The sequence below is a fragment of the Penicillium arizonense genome (assembly GCF_001773325.1).
Source record: "Penicillium arizonense strain CBS 141311 chromosome Unknown PENARI_contig011, whole genome shotgun sequence".
In the NCBI taxonomy this organism is placed as follows: Eukaryota; Fungi; Ascomycota; class Eurotiomycetes; order Eurotiales; family Aspergillaceae; genus Penicillium; species Penicillium arizonense.
The window spans coordinates 527,836-546,973 of NW_019173288.1; the positions used below are offsets into that span (position 1 = coordinate 527,836).

The following is a 19,138-nucleotide window of genomic DNA, read 5'->3' on the forward strand; positions in this document are numbered from 1 at the left end:
TACGGACAACTGTTCACAGTCATTGTTTTGTATCCATGCCTATTAGCTATTGCCATACTTGCGATGGCCAGTTCAATACCGCAAATAACGGTGTCACGCAAAATCATACGCAGTTTCTACTGTTTTCAGCATGTGATGGCGTATTCAATGATCGTTACAAATCCCCGAGCACCCAACCCCCTAACGCTGTTTCAGTCTAAGACAGTTTTGCGGATCCTAATCGTAGATCCTGGAGCCACCACAGCCTTGCAGGGGAGTTGCGGCTAAATTATCAGGCCGGAATTCAATTTCGGCTGCGTATACTCGTAAGTCCTGGAATGTACGACAACATGAGCCTAAGGTGGATCCGGGTCCTTCGCTACATGTATTGCTCAGGCACCCTTTGCAAGTACAGGAGATGCAGATCGATGGCTGTATGACCTAACGAGTTAGGTGACGTGGTAGAAACATCTTATTGAAACGGCAGGAGCTGGGTAGCAAGGGGCACTTGCGGTATAAACCAAATCGAAAATACGACCGCAACGCAAGTGACATATACAGCCTCTGTATATTTTACAAGGCTTAGGTAAGTAAGCGATGCAGTTATAAAGTTCAGGTACAATTCTTGGGTTCACCTCTTCTCTATTTCTTGCGATCCATAGCACCTAAAAAAATGAAGTTCTCAGCTGTCTTCCTGGCCGTGTTTGCCCTGGGCATTACCACCCATGCCGCCATTGATGACAATGGCACCGACGACGCACGTTCTTGTCTGCGTAAAAGAGCACCAGAGCAATTCGAGTGTGTTGGAGGAAACTATGTGAGAATTTCCGATTCGTACCCAATGAGGCTATGTTACTAATACTATCTGTAGATATCAGTGTGGAAGAACGTGCGTGACATGTGCAGACGATATCATGGTATCAAGCTAACTCTCACTCTTAGGGTGCATGGACTTGCTGCGAGCTCGAATACTAGACCTGTTTCTGTAGATGCAAGCTTGAAGACATGAAATTATGATTGGACTTCTGTTTACACAGCCATGATTCATAGTGGTGAAGGAATTGGAGAAGCATGGTTACATTACGATGCATCTGTGGCAGTATCCGTGTTCGTACCTAGTTAAGCAGTGACTACGTGCAATTCTGGCACGTTTTCACGATGGATGGGGTCAATAGTGAAATATCAGTATATAATATTGGGGGACTATCTGCATGATGCATATTAATGAGTTTGAGAAGGCTTAACCCAAGTCAACTTCAACCTAATCACAAAATACACCGACCTTTTTCTGTGAGGGTTTATTGGAGAGTTTGAAGCTTTCCTTTTCTCATTGATCATGATAATGTAATGCTACTCAATGAATGCAACATCCGTATTGGGGTTTCCTGAACTGTCACTTGTGAATGTTATGCCACCTTGCAAGTGTACACATCATACACAGACAGAAATGTCTCTCATTTAGAATTGGGCAGTATAGTAGATAATACTCTCTCTAGTTGATAATGACTAGCCTTTCATTACGTCAACACGTTTGTTGAACAATTGCAGTCCTTTTCTCTCTTCTGCTTTTCGGCACTATTGCAATAGTAACTCTCATATATTCGCTTCTCTGGTGGGCCTAACTTCATTCTTTGAATATCCAGCGAGTAGAACTTACTTGAGGTATAGGTTTGCGTCAACGAACCGCTGCCTATACGTGATTCTTCCCATCGCTGCAATGCAACTACAAGGTCCTGTGTTGCCCCACTCATCTCTACCCTCTATAGCAAATCTCACAATAAGAAGAATAATAATAATAATAATAAATCATCATTTTTTCCTTACATTGATAAATTAGAAGGTAGCTGTAGGAAGCCCACATTGGATGGTGATACATTCTAATGCAAGGGATTCCCATGATAGTGTGTGTACCCGCCAAGAATTTCGAGGAAAAGTATTATAATATATTTGCTGGTAAGATTCCTGATTAGAAGATTCGCCATTCCCCTTCATTGCGCACCTCTTGTGTAACCATCTCTGCCCTTCCGCTTTGGGCTATGGCGGACTCGACTCTCACCGACTCACTTAGATTGCAAGGGTATTCCGGGGCATGACCTCGCTCGCATATTGATACGACATGTGATTTCTCAGCAAGTACACATTGCACTGTTTAGATAGTTCTTAAAATGGCGTTTCTTATCTGTGTGAGATCCCTCATTGAATTACCAGTCAGATAATATCCACGCTGCTCCCATCCATTCTGAAGGTTCTATTGTTATTTTATTTACTTTATCATTGATCCTACCTCGAAATTATGGAGAACCTTCACACACTTGCTAAGACTGGCACTCTCACCCGGTCCAAGCTGACCAGCTACCTGGCACACCAGGACATCGATGACCAGGACGATTATGGTGAAACACCACTTTTCCTTGCAACCAGAGGCGGCCATGTGGGTTCTGTAAAACTTCTGTTGCAGAGTGGAGCAGATGTCAATGAAAAGGCCCCTGATGGGAAGACTTCCCTTTATATGGCTACTCAGGCACCCGCAAACAACGCGTCTATCATTAAGCTTCTCCTGAAGCACAACGCCAAAGCTGATGGCCCCATCCCGGAGTTGGGAAATGACACCCCGATCATGGAGGCAGTCAGACAGGGAAAAAGCCCAGAAGCCATACGCCTCCTCATCGACCATGGAGCATCGTTGACAAACCGGAACCTCAGTGGTCAATCAGCCCAGAGCCTTGCAGATAAGTCAACAAATACTGCTATTCACAGAGCTTTACGCCCGAAGAATGAGCAGCCAGGATGGAAGCATGAGTTGGAAAATCTCCTCGTTAGCTCGGCCCTTTTTGGTCTCGCCTATTTTGGCAAATGGAAAGACATCGGTAGCAACGCCATCAGACGCGTTGCTGCCCTGAGCGTGCCGCAAGCCAATGTATGAATATCATTATAACCTTTACGTCTGCCTGTAACTAGATCTGCTAACTTTGAGACAGGCCAATGTATATCCGCAGACAAAGGATGACTTTAAGCGTCACCTTGAAGATTTTATCACAGAAAATGGCTTGGAGGACTTTTATCCACATGGTAATGATTATGTGCAGCAGGTCGCGGGAAAGGCAGCTGAGCTACTGGAAAATGGCTCGCCTAGCGCCCAATGGTCCAAGAATTTAGCCATCATGTCCCGGCACGCATTATACCAGCCGATTCTTTATTGCGGTGAGTGCGAGCTCAGCGCTATTTCAACGGCCATTATCTGACATAAAACTCTGTTAGATGACAGTGGCTCAATGGAAACAAATGATACAATGCCAGATGATAGCGGGACCCCGATGCTCGAGGATCGAATGACCCGTCAGGCCGACTTGGTCGAGCGGATGGCGGATCTCATGACTCGCGCAGCTCCTAACGGCTCCGTGCATCTCCGATTTATTAACAAGATCGATGGAAGTGCAAACAATCTGATGTACGATCAACTGCGGGATAGAATGACTTTCACCCCTAGAGGCGCGACGAAGCTCGGCACAAACCTTAAAGCCAAAGTCTTGGACGAGTTCCTTTACGAGCGAATCAATAGCGGTGCCGAATTGGAAAGGCCGCTTCTCATTCTGACGATAACTGATGGTTGTCCCAATGAAGAACCTGAAGGAGAGTTCCGCAAAGTAATCCAAGATTCATTGGCTTATGTTGCGACTAAGGGCTATGGACCAGAGTGTAAGCTTCTTTCGTTACTGGACTTGTGCGTCAGTCGTGTTGACTTCATACAGGCCTTAGGTTTGATCTTAGCCAAGTAGGCAATGACACTAAGGCGAGTGACTTCTTGAAAAGCTGGCAAGGAGATCCTCTAGTGCCTGCCAGGGTCAACGTTACCGCCGGTAAGTGGTCTTTCTGCCACAGACCCCGATTGAAGGATAAAAAGAATATATAAAAAACGGAATTAGCCAAATGCTAACCCAAAAACGAAGAGCATTTGGACGCCCGTTTCCAAAGTTTCAGAGATGGGGACGAGGGCTTTGACCAGTGGGTATGTTTTCATCCGTTTTTATAAGGTGTGGCATGCTGTTAACAATTTTACTGTAGCTGTTGGAGAGGCTCAATCTGAACCCTCTCATCAACTACTAGACAATCGGCCTGTGTAATGGAACCCGGAATACGCCGTAGATTGAAGGCGCAGTTATTTCAAATATGTCAATGATCTAAACACGAGGGTATGGGGTGCACGGCTATAAGCGTTAGCACTCCACCTCTGCATTTTCTCACCAGGAGCGAGATCAGATCCGTTCTCTGGGGTCTGCTTATTCTCAATTGATGCCTTTGATGTAGCTGACCAGCCGGCATATTCGAACAGTTGGCCGGGGCACTCTCCCTCTCCTTCCCGGTGGTTGTAAAGCTAGACTACCAAATTGGCTACATCGCGACAAATGCAACTACCGAAGCGTAATTGATTACTCGCCTCGACTCCCCTTCTATCGAGAGAGCCACCCCCATCAAGCTGTAAGGGATCTTCTCAAGACCATATCTCTTATGCAACTACTGTACTGCATACCCACCCGGTATGCAGGTTTGGTTCGGAATTCTCTTATTGAATTTTGCATGTAACTTGTATACTACATGCCTAGGCCGTGAATAGCAGCGATGTATTAACGTATTTGGAATCCTTCATCATCCCTCTCTTGACTCTCACTAAGGTTAACCTGGACATCCTTTGCTCCGCATCAGATTGAGTTAACGGTTCGCGGAAAGCACCTCTCAATTAAAGTCTGCCTATTAAAGTGGGCTATTTCATAATTTTCCAAGTGAAGAATGAGTGACATGTCGTTGTCTCTGTCTTATTCGCAAATCGCTGCGGAATTTGGAATTAAGGGACATCAAAGGCCACCCACATGCCGGTTGATGCGGCTACTTAGAGGGTTTCTTTTTTTTTTTTTTTTTTTGTTTCTCCTTTTTTTTTGATACCAAGAATTAGATCGCCTTAGTATCCACAATGTGGTCGACTTCACACTCTCCTTCGCCATGACAGGAACGGTCCGTGTCCAGAAGTAACTCTATCGCCGTGTCTTAGATTTTGTATCACCCATCTCTATTCATGCAGTGTTTATGTCATAACCAGTAAGGTATATTCCGCTTTTGGCCAGGGGATTGAGATCGACCACGGGTCCAATATGCAACAGTTTCACCCTAGCTTGGTAGCAATTGCCCTTTGAGCGTTGAAGTCGGTCTCGCGCGGTTTGCACGCAAATCCCTGGCTCATTGAACATATAAAATGGAGCTAATCAATTCCTTCACTATAATCATTTCGCATTATAGCTCAAAAATATCTGCTTACCATGCCTTCCATTCGTACTGGACTGGCCCTCGCCAGCCTAGCATGGCTAGCCAACGCCAATACACCGGTTGTTCTCACCCGTGTTGATTGCACAACTCAGGTTACAACCTCATATCTGCCGGGCCCAACATTTATTCCAGCCAATCCTCCAATGGAGGGATCTGGAGGGCAGTATTGGTGCCCTGTCTATGGTAACCTCTCGTCGGAAAACTCAGACAACCTTGGGACGCCTTGCACCGAAGGCTTCAAAGATCCAGTCTCGTTCACTCTCTTTTGGAACAGCCTGAAAAACCCGAAGTACACTGCGCAGCAGAAACCTGGTCCGCCCCAGCCTATTGAAATGTTTACGGATTGGGAGTTTGAGACATACCTCAGCGTCAAGGACATCACAGAGGCAGGTCTCACAGTTGCCATCGATGGAAAGGAGTTGGGAAATACCTCTATCCTGGACAAGAGCGGACATGGCCTGCATGGATCTTGGAGAATCCCTGCTGGTAAGATTCCCCACCACTTAATTCACATAGCAGCATTCTGAGTTTTATCTTTAACAGGAGAAAATACGGTTCGAATTTCATGGAAGTATCTGTCTGACAAAGAGGACCTTGTGAAAAGTCTTGATTCTGTACCAGGTCAGTTTCAGTTTGACCGGGTTGTCTCTTGCAATCAAACGTCTGGCGGAAATGGGAACACAGGAAACGCGGATGAAGAGGAGGAAGAGGATGAAGAGGGGGAAGAGGAAGAAGACAATGAAAACACTGGTATGTTGAATGTCAACAAGCTGTTCATTGAGAAGGGCTAACCATCCGGGACAGGTACTACCTCCACTGGCAAGACATGGAAGAGAACTGCCGACTCGAGTACGTACAACCAACTCGCGTCTTCAAGTGAGCGACACTGATAATCCTTTAGACAAAATTGGCAAGCTGGGCAAAACCATTCACAGAGGGGTGAAGCCAGGGTCCCCAGCAGCTTGCATTGAGCTTTGTGCTCAATCTGAAGACAGAGGCTGTAAATGGGCAGCCTGGACGCCGGCGGATGGGAGCTGTTTTACATATTCCAGTGCTATCTCAGAGCCGTACGTGACCCTCGTGGGTTCAGACCTTCTTGTTTTCACTTGAGCACGCCCTTGAGGTTACTCAAAAACATGGAGGATCAAATTTCAGGCAGGTTTCTCTGAAGCAAGGAGCTGATTTGACCCTAGAGGTGGTTGCTCACTTTGTACTCGAATATGGCCTGTGTCAGGAGACAAAGATGGCACATTAGCAACCATTTGTCAGTTAGGTAGCATGTATAAGTATTGGTACAATCTCATGAATTTCTGACTGTATTAATGTATTAGCGCTGCCCAACATGCTATAAAAACCTTGAATCCGACGCTAATAATGCTTCTAGAACCAACTCAGTACTTGTGATAGGGATAGAATGACATCATTGGTAATGCAGCATATGTAACCTTCCTCTCACAAGTCAAATGTCAGCAGTACCTCCACCTGTCGTGGGCAATTTACATATCAGTGGCATAGAACAGTGCTAAGCATCTCGTACTGGTCTTCGTCTGCCAGTGGCACTTGGGAGGGGAGGTTGAGTCTTGCAGAGCGGTAATCATTTGAGAATGGGTCAAAGCCTCAGGGCACGTCGGCGCTTGGAAATGGGGTTGAGGTCCTTGGTGTGAATTTTAGGCACAGGTTTGATTGATTGTACTGGTTGGAAGTTGGCCGAGGCCAATACGGCACACACATCATTTTCCATATATGGGTTCTCTGTCGGTTTATTGAGAATTTTTATCTCCGTATCGCTGCTTGATATCTTTGCATGGTGCTTTCCTTTTTTCGTCACTAACAAACCGCTTGTCCGCCATCTGAGCGATGGCCTTCGTCGTAGTGAAGTAGCCAGGCTGATTGACCTAGATCAAGAACTATTACATTCTCTGCTGTTTCGTGAAGAAATATAAGATATCGAGGGAAGAATGTATCGTGGGATTTTTGATACCGATTCTTAATAGAGCATAGTGATTTTCAGAAATAAGATACATAACTTATCACCCCTGTCGCCAACGTGGGTGACGTATATAAGGGGAAGTTATACTCTGTACTCTGTGGCTTTTGACCCGGGTCTCGGGTTTAGACGCAAAGACGGCTTTATAGGTAGTGGTTACTTATAGTATCCACTCGTTCGAAAGATGATTATATCCCTTCGTATAGCCGAGGCTGCTATACTGTCTTGAATTGTCTATAGCAACAGATACGATACCCTACTTAGGACTACCAGAATCAAAATCATTGATACTGCGGTCCTACGGGTAGGCGCAGGAATATATAACGAATTTTTACCGGGGTTTCCAAACTACTTTTCGCTCAAAATTCTTCATTGTATTGATTTCCTATTTCATGATACCTAAAGTAAGAGTTGCAAGATATCCTGAAGGATGCAGGTAACAAAACAAAAGGGCGTGCATAATAACTGAGAATCTGTGCGCTTAAGGATATGGCCCCATCCAGAATTGGCCCCCAAATTAGGCTCGCTCGGCCCGAGCTTTAAGGTCCCGGTGGAAGATGTCAAAATGGGCGGCCATTTTCTTTCCAAGCAGCGAAGAGCTCATAATGAATGAAAGAATACCCTTGAGATCCTCAGTCTGAGTGAAAACAGTGGATGCACCGTTATTAGCTGGCTCCATGTGGAATTTATGCAGACCAGCAATGGTAAATACAGGCGGGCCCTGCCAAGAGAATAAGTTCTCACTGTTCTCCTGAAATGTAATCTTCAGCATTTTCTCCTTGATCATAGGTTAAAATCCGATTATTCACCTTGACTTCAGCCACAAACTTGAAGTTTTCAATATTGACTTCAATCTTATCTCCGGAGCTGAGCGTTTGTGGGGTCTTGTTGCTGTCCTTGACCTGGATTTCCTTCAGCCATTCCGTGTGCCACGCGGGATATGCCGAGAAGTTAAGCAACTGCAATCGGAACTGAATTAGAGCCTTGTTTTCGCCACAAATTGACAGTCGGTTTCAGGAACGTACAATATCGCGCACTTTCGCGGGGGGGGCGGCAATCTCAATCGTGCTGGTAATCATTTTGTTGATGGTGGTGATCAGGAAGTTCGAAGACGCGGGAGAGGGGACACCTGAGACTAGGGGTGCGTGCGTGGAATTAGTATAGTGCACATCCCTGCTGGATCCATGCTAACGCCTTGGCTGCAGGTAGGCTCACTTCTTCAAAAGGGGGAAACCGTTGATGACGTCTTCGTGGGAATGATAGTGTCTCTTCTGCCGTTGAATCTTGGGATTACAGAGTAAATAAATACGAGAGGATCACATTATTGTGGTTCATAACTGACTGTTGGAAACACAAGCCTACAGCCGCTCAATGAGAAACAGCAGGTTGGCTAGGATCATCAGTCTACTAAGAGGTGTTCAGTCATGGGTTATATGATAAGTGCACTCAACCAGATTGACTGGCAACTAGGTATATAACGTAAAATCCAAATTCAACCTGAATCACAACCCATGGGGTTGACATAGGAGCAAGCATGAGGAAAATCATCCGTCAAACTCGCAACAGGTTCATATATACATATATGGAGACATATACACGCATTGAATCACAATTCTTCCATATGCAAACGAATTTGCATTTTCGTAAATCAAGGCTCGTGGCTGATCTTGCTGACACGACGGCCCTGGTTCTGCGCTCTGTCGTTGGCAAGGGTGGAAGCGAACTTGCTCCTTGCGCGAATTTGAGGTCCCTTCCAATAGAAGACGTAGATGGGAAGCACGACAAGACAGGAAAGACAGGCAAGGATCGTACTGGCATACTCAACTTGGAACTTGTTTCCAATGTTCTCGTACATAGGCGTCGCATACATAGCGGAGATACCAGCCAGAAGGTCACGCGCAAAGGCGTTACCACCGGTCGCAGATGCAGAGTAGACACCATAGGAAGCGACCATGTAATCGACCGAGGATAGGTAAATGGCGTAGTTGGCAATACCCACACAGGCGGAGAAAATCATGGATCCAATCCAATGAACGTTGTACTCTTGACCCAAGGATGTCCAGGCAAAGCCCATGAGACCGATAGGCTCAAGGGGTGCAAGGAAAAGGAGCCACTTGAGGCGGCGCTCGGGGGGAATAGCCGCATCACCATGTCTGAGACGAAGTTTTTGGTCACGGAAGAACCATGGGAAGTAGCTGAAGTAACCGATAAAGTAGGCAGCGTTGATGGGAATGACAGCCCAGGCCTGAGCAAGAATTCCGAAGCCCCATCCCTTTTCGTACACAATGGCGAAACTTTCCAGGAAGGTGAAAATCAGAGCGTCGGAGAAACCAGAGAGGAGAGACAAGCAGAGAACAATAGGCTCCTTCAGAAGCATGTAGAAGGGTCGCATCCAAATCTTGCCGGCTTCCTTCATCGAGATACGAGGAGACTTGAGTTCGTTAGGGCCATAGATGTTCGGGTCTTCGCCTGTCTTACGGCGGCGCTTGGCCTCCTTATCCATGATGATAGTCGAACGACTCTCGGGCATGAAGAAGATGATGGCTTGCGTGACAGCGCCGAAGATGAGCTGGATCCAGAAGAACCATTGCCAATCAAGGACTAACAGACGTCTTAGTATATGTATCACAAGGGGGGGGAGTGATAAAGAGTGTCTTACAGCGCTCGATTGGTCCACCGATCACACCACCGATGCTGGTACCGATACAGGAGGACAAAACGATAAAGGCGAGAGGGAATTGCTGGGTCTCGGGTTCGTAGATATCGGCAATTAGACCAAGAGTGACACTACCACCAGCGGTAGAAATACCACCCTATATCGAGTGTTAGTTTATCATTCCAGAATCATAGGTTTTTGCATTGGGAAAAAAACACTAACCAATGCACGGGCGACGACAATAGTTCCCCAATTCGGAGCAAGTCCCGCAGGAATTTGCCAGATGTTAATCAGGAACATCGAGAGCTGGAGAATAGGCCAGCGACCAAACTCCTCACTCCATGGAGCCCAAAGCTCACAACCAATAGAGTAAGTCACCAGGTAGGCCATCTGACCGGTCCGAGCATGTTGGTTGCTGATGTTGAAGGCCTTTGAAAGAGGCTTGATAGCATTAGGGAAGACTGAAGTGTTGAAGTTCATGGAGACCTGAACAAATGCGACCGCAGCGAGGTACGTCCATTTCTTCCATCGGGGCCACGAGTAGCCTAGGATTTCGTAGCAATCCTGTTCCTTGAGCTCGCGCTTTCCGTCAGGCCGTTCACTTGGCTTCTCTGCGAGCTCTGCGGAGATGTCGACGGGCTCACTAGATTCGCTATCGGTGCTATTACCATTGGCAGAGATCGGTCTGCTCTCTTCGTGAGCAGCTTGAGGCTGGACCTCCAGTTGCTCTGGGGGAGACATCCTGGTATGCGGGGGACTGCGGATGGAGCAAACAAGGAGTTGAACAAAGGAGAACATTTGTGGATCTTCCCCAGCTGTTATATTTGTGCAGAATCTGCATGTTACCTCGGAGGACACGCACTCGAATTTTGCTTTCGGTCTTTACTTTGCCGCTCAAACCGGATTTATAGTGGATCTACACTGTTAAAAGAGTGGGCCCGCCTGGCGTAACTATGCATAAAGTGAAGATGTGGCTGTTGGGGACCTACTGTTAGAAAAGGGCTTAGATTTAGATGAAGATCTTGAACAACAAGCACTAGTAATAAGGGATATATTGATGTTAATTGGACATGAGTCCTGTTCAGCGAAATCGACGTCATTTCCTATCAAGGGCGATCAACGAACAAGGGATTGCTATTCCTCCTTGGCGCGCCCCACAACTAAGATCAGTTCAAGCTCTGACGTCAAACGTAGTCGAGAAACATAGCCGACTGCAATAGTCATTTTCGGCTCTTTGCTCGATACATAGCCCGGTCTAGGCAACAGCGACAGGATTGGGTGTTCACTAATTCCACTTTAGGATACAACATTTACAGTAGATCTCTTGATACAGTAGATATCTTGATCACGTGTCATATTGTATAGCGATATGAACGTGCACACAATAAGCCGCACGTGTACCAAAACAGGCAATGAAGTCATACATGATTATTCGCCATAAACGATGTGAAAAAAAGGAACCACTCGGGCCAATCAGAGTAAGGAGATGCGGCTAGCCCGGGAGATCCTCGGGCATAAACCGAGTTTGTTTAACATTGATCGGCCGTAAGCGCAAACCCTCAAAAAGCCCAAGCGTTCTTGTCTGCTCATCACCTCCAAGTGTGGAATGGTCTAGGTGTCTCAATAGCATTCCTTTAATTCTTTCGGGTAGCTGTAGCGGCCAACGTCATAGTGGGCCTTACTTGATCTGACGAATGCCCACTAGAACTGCACTTATAAATTTCTACAGAGTGGATGGTTTCGGTTTAGTAACCACTTCTAAGAATCTGACAGTATCTCCAAGAAGCCATATGTAGTTCAACTCAAGACTTGGCTTGCGTCAAACGGCCAATAGCCGCCAAGATATTACCGGTCTCACGCCCGAAGCCCTAGGTACCGTTTTACTATCCGAACATGCTCTCCGGTCAGACTGACTGTCAATCCTACCCACAACCTTCCTTGGCCGGGATTGGCAATACTTGGCGTTCTCTTATGCACACCTCCTCTTCTTGCGCTTTCTGTATACATGTATATTTGTCTCGATAGTTGCGCGTCATCGACACATAGCCTTACGGGCACTCGTGGGTCTATTAATGCCGTCTGGGGTCGCCCCCACATCCCACGTTCTAGAAGCCGATATTAATTCTGCCTACGCTTGACATCATACCATACCCTCGATCCAAACTGCCCACTGATACATTATCGGATGTGACCCAGTTAAGGGTCCACAAGGTCCTTCCGGGCCGATCGGTCAGTGTGTAAGGAACTTCGCTATAACCGACCAAGCCCTTATCCTCGAAATGTGAGTGAGTCGGAATTTGCACTCATGCCAGAGGATTCCTACAAATTGTATTGTCCTAGGGACAAAAATGTCTAGCTGGTGGCCTTGGATTAAGCTCGAATATGCTCAAACCAGACCCATGGATGCTTGGAAAAGTAAAACACTAAATTCATTACCTTGGCCCTTGCATGCAAGATATTTCGCGTTGGCAAACTATTTTGATCCAAGTAGCCCTTGTTTAATCTTTCAAGCACGGACCTTCTCTGTCAGATTGGTCTACTCCTTATTTGCAATAATATCATTGTAATCTTTTTCTCCATTTCTAATTCTAACTTGGTCGCGCAATGCCATGATCCTCCGGAGCAAAATTTGATGTCCAATACAGGCTAATCTAGACATATAACATGTAATAAACTGTTTAAAGCCAGCGCGACCGTGGTCATCAGCAGGCTAAACCCTAGGGATAGTAATGCGTAGCGCGCGGGGAGATATAGCGGCGGCGTCTCCGTTGTCATCCAGTTCGAACTCGAACTCCGTGAGGCCAATGTTGCCGTATACAAATGAATCAAGGAGAATCCAGGACAAACAAGAACTGAGGATAGGTCCAGCATTTGATGGCGAACTGGCAGCGTGTATAACGGCTGAGAATGAGGTTCGTCCTGCTGTCTGTAGACCATTTGGTTGTAGACGGATGCTTAGCGCGGCACGATCTGTCAACTTTTCCAAAGCCATCAAGGTCTCAAACATGTCAACAGAGTTGCTGATCCACTCTGTGATTTTCAACCCAGGGCCATCATCAGCCGTGATGGTAATCGAAGAGTTCGAACCATCACGCGACAGAGAATATGTCCCCGCAAATCGTTGAGACGCTTGAATTCTGGCAACTTCCTCAAGCGCTGGGAGCACAAGATCTGCAATCATTTCGGCAAGTGTCGCAGTCATCTGGTGCGGGTTGCTATCACCAGCAAGCAGAACGGTGAAACCAGCATTGTAGTCCGGGGAAAGACCCATAAAGCTTGAGTACACCCCAATGTCCCCAGCTTTGCTATATAGATCAACTCGACGACTGTCAGTTGTGAAAGAATAAATCTCCCATGGTGCTCCAACCGAGTGTTGTAGGGATGAGGTATGCGTGGCTGGCTTTAACCATCTTCTTGTGACAGCTGGGTCAACCAGAGCACTTGAAAGGATAGCCCGACCGACAGTAGCCATGTCTTTTGAGGATGAGAACACTCCTCCGGCCCTAGCAAAGGTAAGCATCCTGCGCACTACGCTCTGCGTGGGCACTTACGGGTTTTCGTCACCAACCGTATAGTTGAACCAACTGTAAGTCTCGTTGGAGGGAATCACCCCAAACTGCGGCTGAGGTTGAAGACCAGACCGAGTTAGATTGAGTGGCTTAATCAGACGATCAATTAAGATGTCTTCAAAGTCAGCCTTGGCAATCGCTTCCAATGCGTATCCAAGAATTTGGTAGCCTGCGTTAGAGTATAGCGGCGTATGAGAGGTTGCAGCGAGGGGACCTATGGAGAAAAGCCCCATTAGAGTCAGATCAAAATCCACGCGATTCCTCTACTCACGCGCTCTGAACACGCCGTCAAAAAACTCTAGAAATACCACATTAGTCAATCAACCATAGTAAGAATACGAGGATGTTTAATAACTTACGCTTTCTATCACATGCATAGGTACCTTCACAGGTAAGCTGGTCAGATTCTGGAAGGGGAGGAAATCCTTGCGCTTGGAGGGCAGTCCACTGGAACCCAAGGTCTCCGAATGCATCTGAAATTCGTTAGTCTGACGGTCACATTGCATATTCAATAACTCACAGTCTCTTAGAATACCGGCTTGATGACTAGCCAGCTCACCGATGGTCACGTCGTCCCATTGTACATGATCAATTGCATCTCTTGTATGTTTCGCTTTGTGGTTGGTTCGTAGTTCAGGAACGTATTGGGACACGGGATGTTGGAAGTATTTTGTTCCATTCAAGGTCATGTAAAGAAACATAGTCCACAATTTTGAGATGCTGCCAATGCGAAAAACGCTGTCTTCGTTCACTTCTCGAACACCTACTGAGCCATTTACAACTCCACCATCTGTATGCGAAAAGCTAAACGCCGAATGATTCTCTTGGCCGCTGAAAACTTGCACCGAAAATGACGTGGACGGGAGGCTTCCATTATCAATCGCCTCTTTGAGCTGCAAAGTCAGACTCTCGGTCGCCCTGAGGAAGATGTCGGATTTTGACAGGGCAGTCGGGGCCGGGAATGCTGGCCCAAGAAGGGGACATTCTGATATTGTTTGGGCATTAGCACCAAGAGCTAGAAACGAGAACACCCATGATGAGCGCATATTGTAAAAAAAAAAACAGTGAGTTAAACAATCATGTAGAGTGACCTGAGCTTTGCGGGAAGGTTGTAGCTTATATTGTTTTTGTAGAATTCCGAGTAAGCCACAGCCGGCCGCTTTACATTTCGGAGTCGAAGAATTTGAGCCAAAAAGCCAAACAAAGAATATGTCGCACCGTAAGGTTCTATCGCCAATTATTTATTGACTTGCACATGCTATTCTCCTCGTGTAGTTCCAGTTCCAACCTTGCTGATTCGAGGGAAATATTTGGCCAAGGCCCTAGTCCGACGTTAATGTTCCAGAAGATCGAGTTCTACATTAAGCGAAGCATCTTCTTTGTTTCCCATGCTCTCCTAGACACTAAAAGTGCGCCGTGGCTTTGTGTCATTGGTATTGTTTAGGATTGTGCCCAGGAATGTAATTTAATAACAAGCGATGGCCCCCTTTGGCCCTTGGTTCTCCCTGTCACAGTGAATTGAGGGGGATACTGGGCATCAACAACGCGCTCACGGTCCAAATTGAAAGACATAGAAAGAAGGCAACATAAGACCACTTCCACGGCGCTGTTGATTAGGTTGGTGGTCTTGGCATTACTACGAGTTCAATGTACAGAGTGAATATGCATCTTTGCTGCGCAATAGTCCTCTATTTATTGAATATTGATTGACTATATGAGTAGCTAATCTACAATTTACTTCTTGCCAATCGGCCTCCTCAAAACGTGCAGGGGTTCCAACAAAATCGCGTGACCACCCATATTGTGATCGCGCTTGCATCCATGTCTAGATTTGCATTAACTAGTTTAAAGCTCATAACAATACCGAAAACAGAAAAAAAAAAAAAAAAAAAAAAATGTTATGGAGAACTATCAGACTGATGTGAGATGATAGGGACTCACGAGAGCCCCAGCAAGACTCGCACTGATGGATTTTACTTCGAGTCTCTCACTTGTTCCTTCCCAACTCGCGCTCTTCCTTATCCTCTCCGTCCATCGTTTCTTTGACTCTGCTTCCCGCCCTTCTGTCCGGTTTCCACTTCCCTTCAAGCCGCTTCTCTCAATGACCACATCTACCTTAGACGCTGGATTCAAGATTTGAACTGGAACTTTTACTGGGGCCAAAACGAAGAAGAACCGGGGACTTCGCAGACCTGAACAATTTCGCTCAATTTATTTCGCGACCAATTGCAATGCTGCGCGCTATCCCGCGCCTTGAATGATGCAGGAAGAAGAATGATATACATGTCTCATAATATATGTCTAGATTGTATTCGCCCAGACCAATTCTAGATGCCATGAAGAGGGAAAATATTAGACCAAAATCTGCACTTCGTAATTATTGTAAAATAAGGCAAATCAGCTAAGATCTAACCCTAAAATCGATGTAGTAACTCAATGTATGTTGACAGCTCGGTAGAGATCGACCCCACTGCCCCATCCACTACTCCGTCGGACACCAATCGTAATTCCCGTCGGCATTGTTCCCCCACCACGTTGGGAACGGATGTGGTACTCCACCGGCCCCAAAGACAGCGAACGAGAGAATGAAAAGGACCGTAAGACTGGCTCCATCAAAGGCGCCAGTGATGAGATATGAGTAGTCCTTGAAGATACGGGGTCGGTAGTTCCGGAGGTAGTACTGAACATACATACCGCTGAGAATCCAGCTGAGGAGAACACAGGTCTGGCTTTGGTTGTATGGGATATATCCAGCATATTGAATGAATTGTGCCATGTTGAGCTCGGCGACATCGAACGTCCCGATCTTTGGTACAAACTGGAAACGGAATATGGGTCAGCTTCGGCTTTAGGTAGAAAAGAGATGGCCGAGGGGTGAATACTTGATAGAAGAGCCGATGAACAACCACAGCAGCGCCACCGATGACTATACCAATAGGTACCAAAGAGTATTGGCGCCCCGTCTTGTATAGATATGATGCAAGGGCCCACGAGGTTGCATTGCTATTGAAGGCTTGTATAGTCGCACCACTCCAAGATGAATTTCCGTTGCTGTCGACGAGAAGAGCCCGGTTACCAGATACAATGGAAATCATAACGGCGTAGTTGATGAAGCCACCAAGTATAGTGCCGTAAATTTGGGTGATGAACATGATGCGGGGAGGAATTTTGACTAGGTAGATATGATATCAATGTCGGCTCGAGATTGGAATTGAAACTGAAAGCAGAGACCACTTACGGTATTCACCCATCTTCAAATCATTGGACAGGTTGACTGCATTGCTGATAACATTGTGCGACCAAGCAGCAAAGTACATATTACCGACCGGACGTCCAGGAATCATGAGTCCTGCCAGCATCTTTGATAGATTGTTGGTAGCAATTCCATTGCCATAGCGGGAATATAGGATGGTACTCTAGAGCGTAGTCTTGTCAGAGGAGTCCACGGACGCTGTGCTTGGTACTCACGAAGGGTGCAATTATGATTCCGACAATCAAGGCGACCACATAACCCCACACAGGCAGAGTTACATGCTCTTTCGTAACCACAATAATACCGAGAACGAAGCTGCCCACAAGGATCAAACCATACCACCACCACGGTACTTCCGTGTAGTGTTTGGTCATGTGAGTATGATGGCGATCGTCATACCTCCCTTCTCTGGCACTTCTGTATGCCCGTCGAATATCTTTGCCCCAGAAGAGGATACAATGAACAATTAGAGCACCGATCTAGAGCATGGTCAGCGTGTGAGGAAGAAGTTCGATAGTAAAACATACTGCAGCATTTGCCATGAACATAGCAAATGCAAATGTTCCCGTCAACTTCGGCAAACCGTATTCGAACAATTTGACTTCATCGAGAACACCGCCGGGGAATACGTCGTCTATCGGGTACCTGGTACCGTTGGTCATGAGCATTTTGGTTGACATGAATGGCAGCGATTTCGCATTCCAGCCGTTCCCGTAATAGATTCCGATCATGGCGATAAAACAGGCACCGAGTCCTGCGGCCTGATGAAGCTGCAATTTCAAAGGTAGAGATGTTTGAAAGGATGTGATCTGCAGGGGTCAGCTTGTTATTCTTTCAAGGCGCACCTGTGCGAAATTTCTTCTTACATATTGCCAATCAAAAGAAAGAGAGAAGAGACCGAGACCCTGGTTTGTCGTAGAGCCACCGAAGATATTGTTGAGTACAGCACCAGTGCTACCCGTCGCCTTTTGTGCGGCCAGGCACTGGAAAGCTTCAGGTTAGATCAACGAAAAACGAGCCTTTTCTGGTGATTTTGATGTCACATACCGGAATAGAGACAGAGTTAAGCCACGGAAATATGTAGGCAGGAATAATCTCATAGAGCGACATTCCCGTAAAGGCATACCAGAAATATCTGAGCGGCTTTGAGTTCTTCACTTGTTGCCAATGAAGGCCCTGGAGGGTCTTTACAGTAGGCAAAGTACTCCAGTAGACGGCCTCGGTGTGCCAGACAGCGATGGGACGCATAATTCCACAGAGCCCGTATCCAAACAGACCAATAGAGATGGTGCTCAAAATAACGGTGGCCGCACTAAGGGGAACGTTATAGAACAGATCTTGTGCCGCAAAGACTGTCGTGGCTGCAGCAGCATTTGAGGCTGACGTCGCAGTGATTGCACATATCGAGTGCTCCTTTAGGCTCCATGGCCCATTATTTAAAAACTTGAGAGCCAGAATCCACCACGGCAATTTTCCATGGCCACCTTTTACCCTCCAGCGAGCTTCGTAGTTATCACCCCGCGGAAGAAATTTCGCCCAGGCATTTCCCAAGAAGTAAGCGATGAGTACGATAAAAGTTCCTTGGATTGTGATCATGGTCGGTTTGTACTGGAAATCACTTTTGTCAGAAAGATCGGGGAGTATAGCAAAGAATAAGGTGTATTCACTTGATAAATCTGATACATCACAGCTTGGAAACAAGCCAGACCGGAGGCCAGGAGGATACTTCGAAAAGTCAAAACATTGTCGAAGTCATCTCGCAGTGGTAGCAAATGCAAAGCAGCATCTGCACCAGTGACGATAATTGCATCCTCATTTTCGATGTCGTTCTCGCCGCTAGGGTCGTTTTCACTGCCTTTTGGCGTATCTTTGGTGGTGACAGTGATGGCGGTCTTTTCTTGGATAGAGTCCTGGGAGTCGGACAGGCTTACGCCTGTAGACTCGGCCATGATCGGTGACATGGTCTATTGCTACTTGTCCAGAGAACTCGAGAATGTATTTGAGACTGATACTTGCACGCGCTTCTTATATGAACGGGACTGATACCACAAAGTATGAAAATGAGGCCATCACGCTTACCCAGTTTGGAAGGCTAATTCTTTAAATGTCTCAGGCGATAAAGACTTACATTTTAACTTGTTCCCTATCTAGGTAGCACGCCGAAGCCCTGGCCCTTCCTGTGCCCTATCCTTGGACTCCGGTTAATCTCACCTTTTTGTTCTCCGTGTAAACCAATATCATCTTTCCGATTAACGCGATAGTGCACACATTATTTGAGTGTATCTTTGCCACAATTTGGCTGGCTGCCGCGCTAGATGCCGGTGCTACTCTGTGGCATTGCGGCCACGCGGCATTTATTTAGTTAGCCTCAACCTTGA

At 46.5% G+C, this 19,138-nt stretch overlaps 7 protein-coding genes across 7 annotated transcripts; 3 read left to right on the forward strand and 4 right to left on the reverse strand.

The window, feature by feature from the left end:
* Window positions 1-652: 652 nt before the first annotated feature.
* On the forward strand, window positions 653-954 carry PENARI_c011G06150 (uncharacterized protein; the record flags this gene model as incomplete). The annotated part of the gene is made up of 3 exons (XM_022632619.1): window positions 653-796; window positions 851-868; window positions 922-954. 3 exons carry the CDS (start codon window positions 653-655, stop codon window positions 952-954), a joined length of 195 nt encoding a protein of 64 aa, XP_022487444.1.
* Window positions 955-2,272: 1,318 nt separating this feature from the next.
* PENARI_c011G09678 (uncharacterized protein) lies at window positions 2,273-4,083 on the forward strand (the record flags this gene model as incomplete). Its single annotated transcript, XM_022632710.1, has 6 exons — window positions 2,273-2,896; window positions 2,958-3,180; window positions 3,238-3,675; window positions 3,729-3,836; window positions 3,927-3,985; window positions 4,042-4,083. The coding sequence occupies 6 exons, from the start codon at window positions 2,273-2,275 to the stop codon at window positions 4,081-4,083; spliced, it is 1,494 nt and encodes a 497-aa protein (XP_022487476.1).
* A 1,205-nt stretch (window positions 4,084-5,288) lies between these two features.
* On the forward strand, window positions 5,289-6,405 carry PENARI_c011G00876 (uncharacterized protein; the record flags this gene model as incomplete). The annotated part of the gene is made up of 4 exons (XM_022632484.1): window positions 5,289-5,781; window positions 5,839-6,045; window positions 6,100-6,144; window positions 6,197-6,405. The coding sequence occupies 4 exons, from the start codon at window positions 5,289-5,291 to the stop codon at window positions 6,403-6,405; spliced, it is 954 nt and encodes a 317-aa protein (XP_022487658.1).
* A 1,394-nt stretch (window positions 6,406-7,799) lies between these two features.
* PENARI_c011G12407 (SRPBCC domain-containing protein) lies at window positions 7,800-8,361 on the reverse strand (the record flags this gene model as incomplete). Its single annotated transcript, XM_022632770.1, has 3 exons — window positions 7,800-8,033; window positions 8,092-8,241; window positions 8,308-8,361. 3 exons carry the CDS (start codon window positions 8,359-8,361, stop codon window positions 7,800-7,802), a joined length of 438 nt encoding a protein of 145 aa, XP_022487429.1.
* A 569-nt stretch (window positions 8,362-8,930) lies between these two features.
* PENARI_c011G10329 (uncharacterized protein) lies at window positions 8,931-10,679 on the reverse strand (the record flags this gene model as incomplete). Its single annotated transcript, XM_022632725.1, has 3 exons — window positions 8,931-9,883; window positions 9,942-10,095; window positions 10,161-10,679. 3 exons carry the CDS (start codon window positions 10,677-10,679, stop codon window positions 8,931-8,933), a joined length of 1,626 nt encoding a protein of 541 aa, XP_022487628.1.
* Window positions 10,680-12,648: 1,969 nt separating this feature from the next.
* On the reverse strand, window positions 12,649-14,553 carry PENARI_c011G03562 (serine hydrolase domain-containing protein; the record flags this gene model as incomplete). Its single annotated transcript, XM_022632554.1, has 5 exons — window positions 12,649-13,441; window positions 13,490-13,721; window positions 13,779-13,805; window positions 13,867-13,980; window positions 14,028-14,553. 5 exons carry the CDS (start codon window positions 14,551-14,553, stop codon window positions 12,649-12,651), a joined length of 1,692 nt encoding a protein of 563 aa, XP_022487458.1.
* Window positions 14,554-15,915: 1,362 nt separating this feature from the next.
* PENARI_c011G09191 (OPT family oligopeptide transporter) lies at window positions 15,916-18,709 on the reverse strand (the record flags this gene model as incomplete). The annotated part of the gene is made up of 9 exons (XM_022632697.1): window positions 15,916-15,921; window positions 16,062-16,325; window positions 16,390-16,679; window positions 16,746-16,923; window positions 16,976-17,239; window positions 17,288-17,569; window positions 17,627-17,743; window positions 17,808-18,368; window positions 18,428-18,709. The coding sequence occupies 9 exons, from the start codon at window positions 18,707-18,709 to the stop codon at window positions 15,916-15,918; spliced, it is 2,244 nt and encodes a 747-aa protein (XP_022487392.1).
* Window positions 18,710-19,138: the final 429 nt, after the last annotated feature.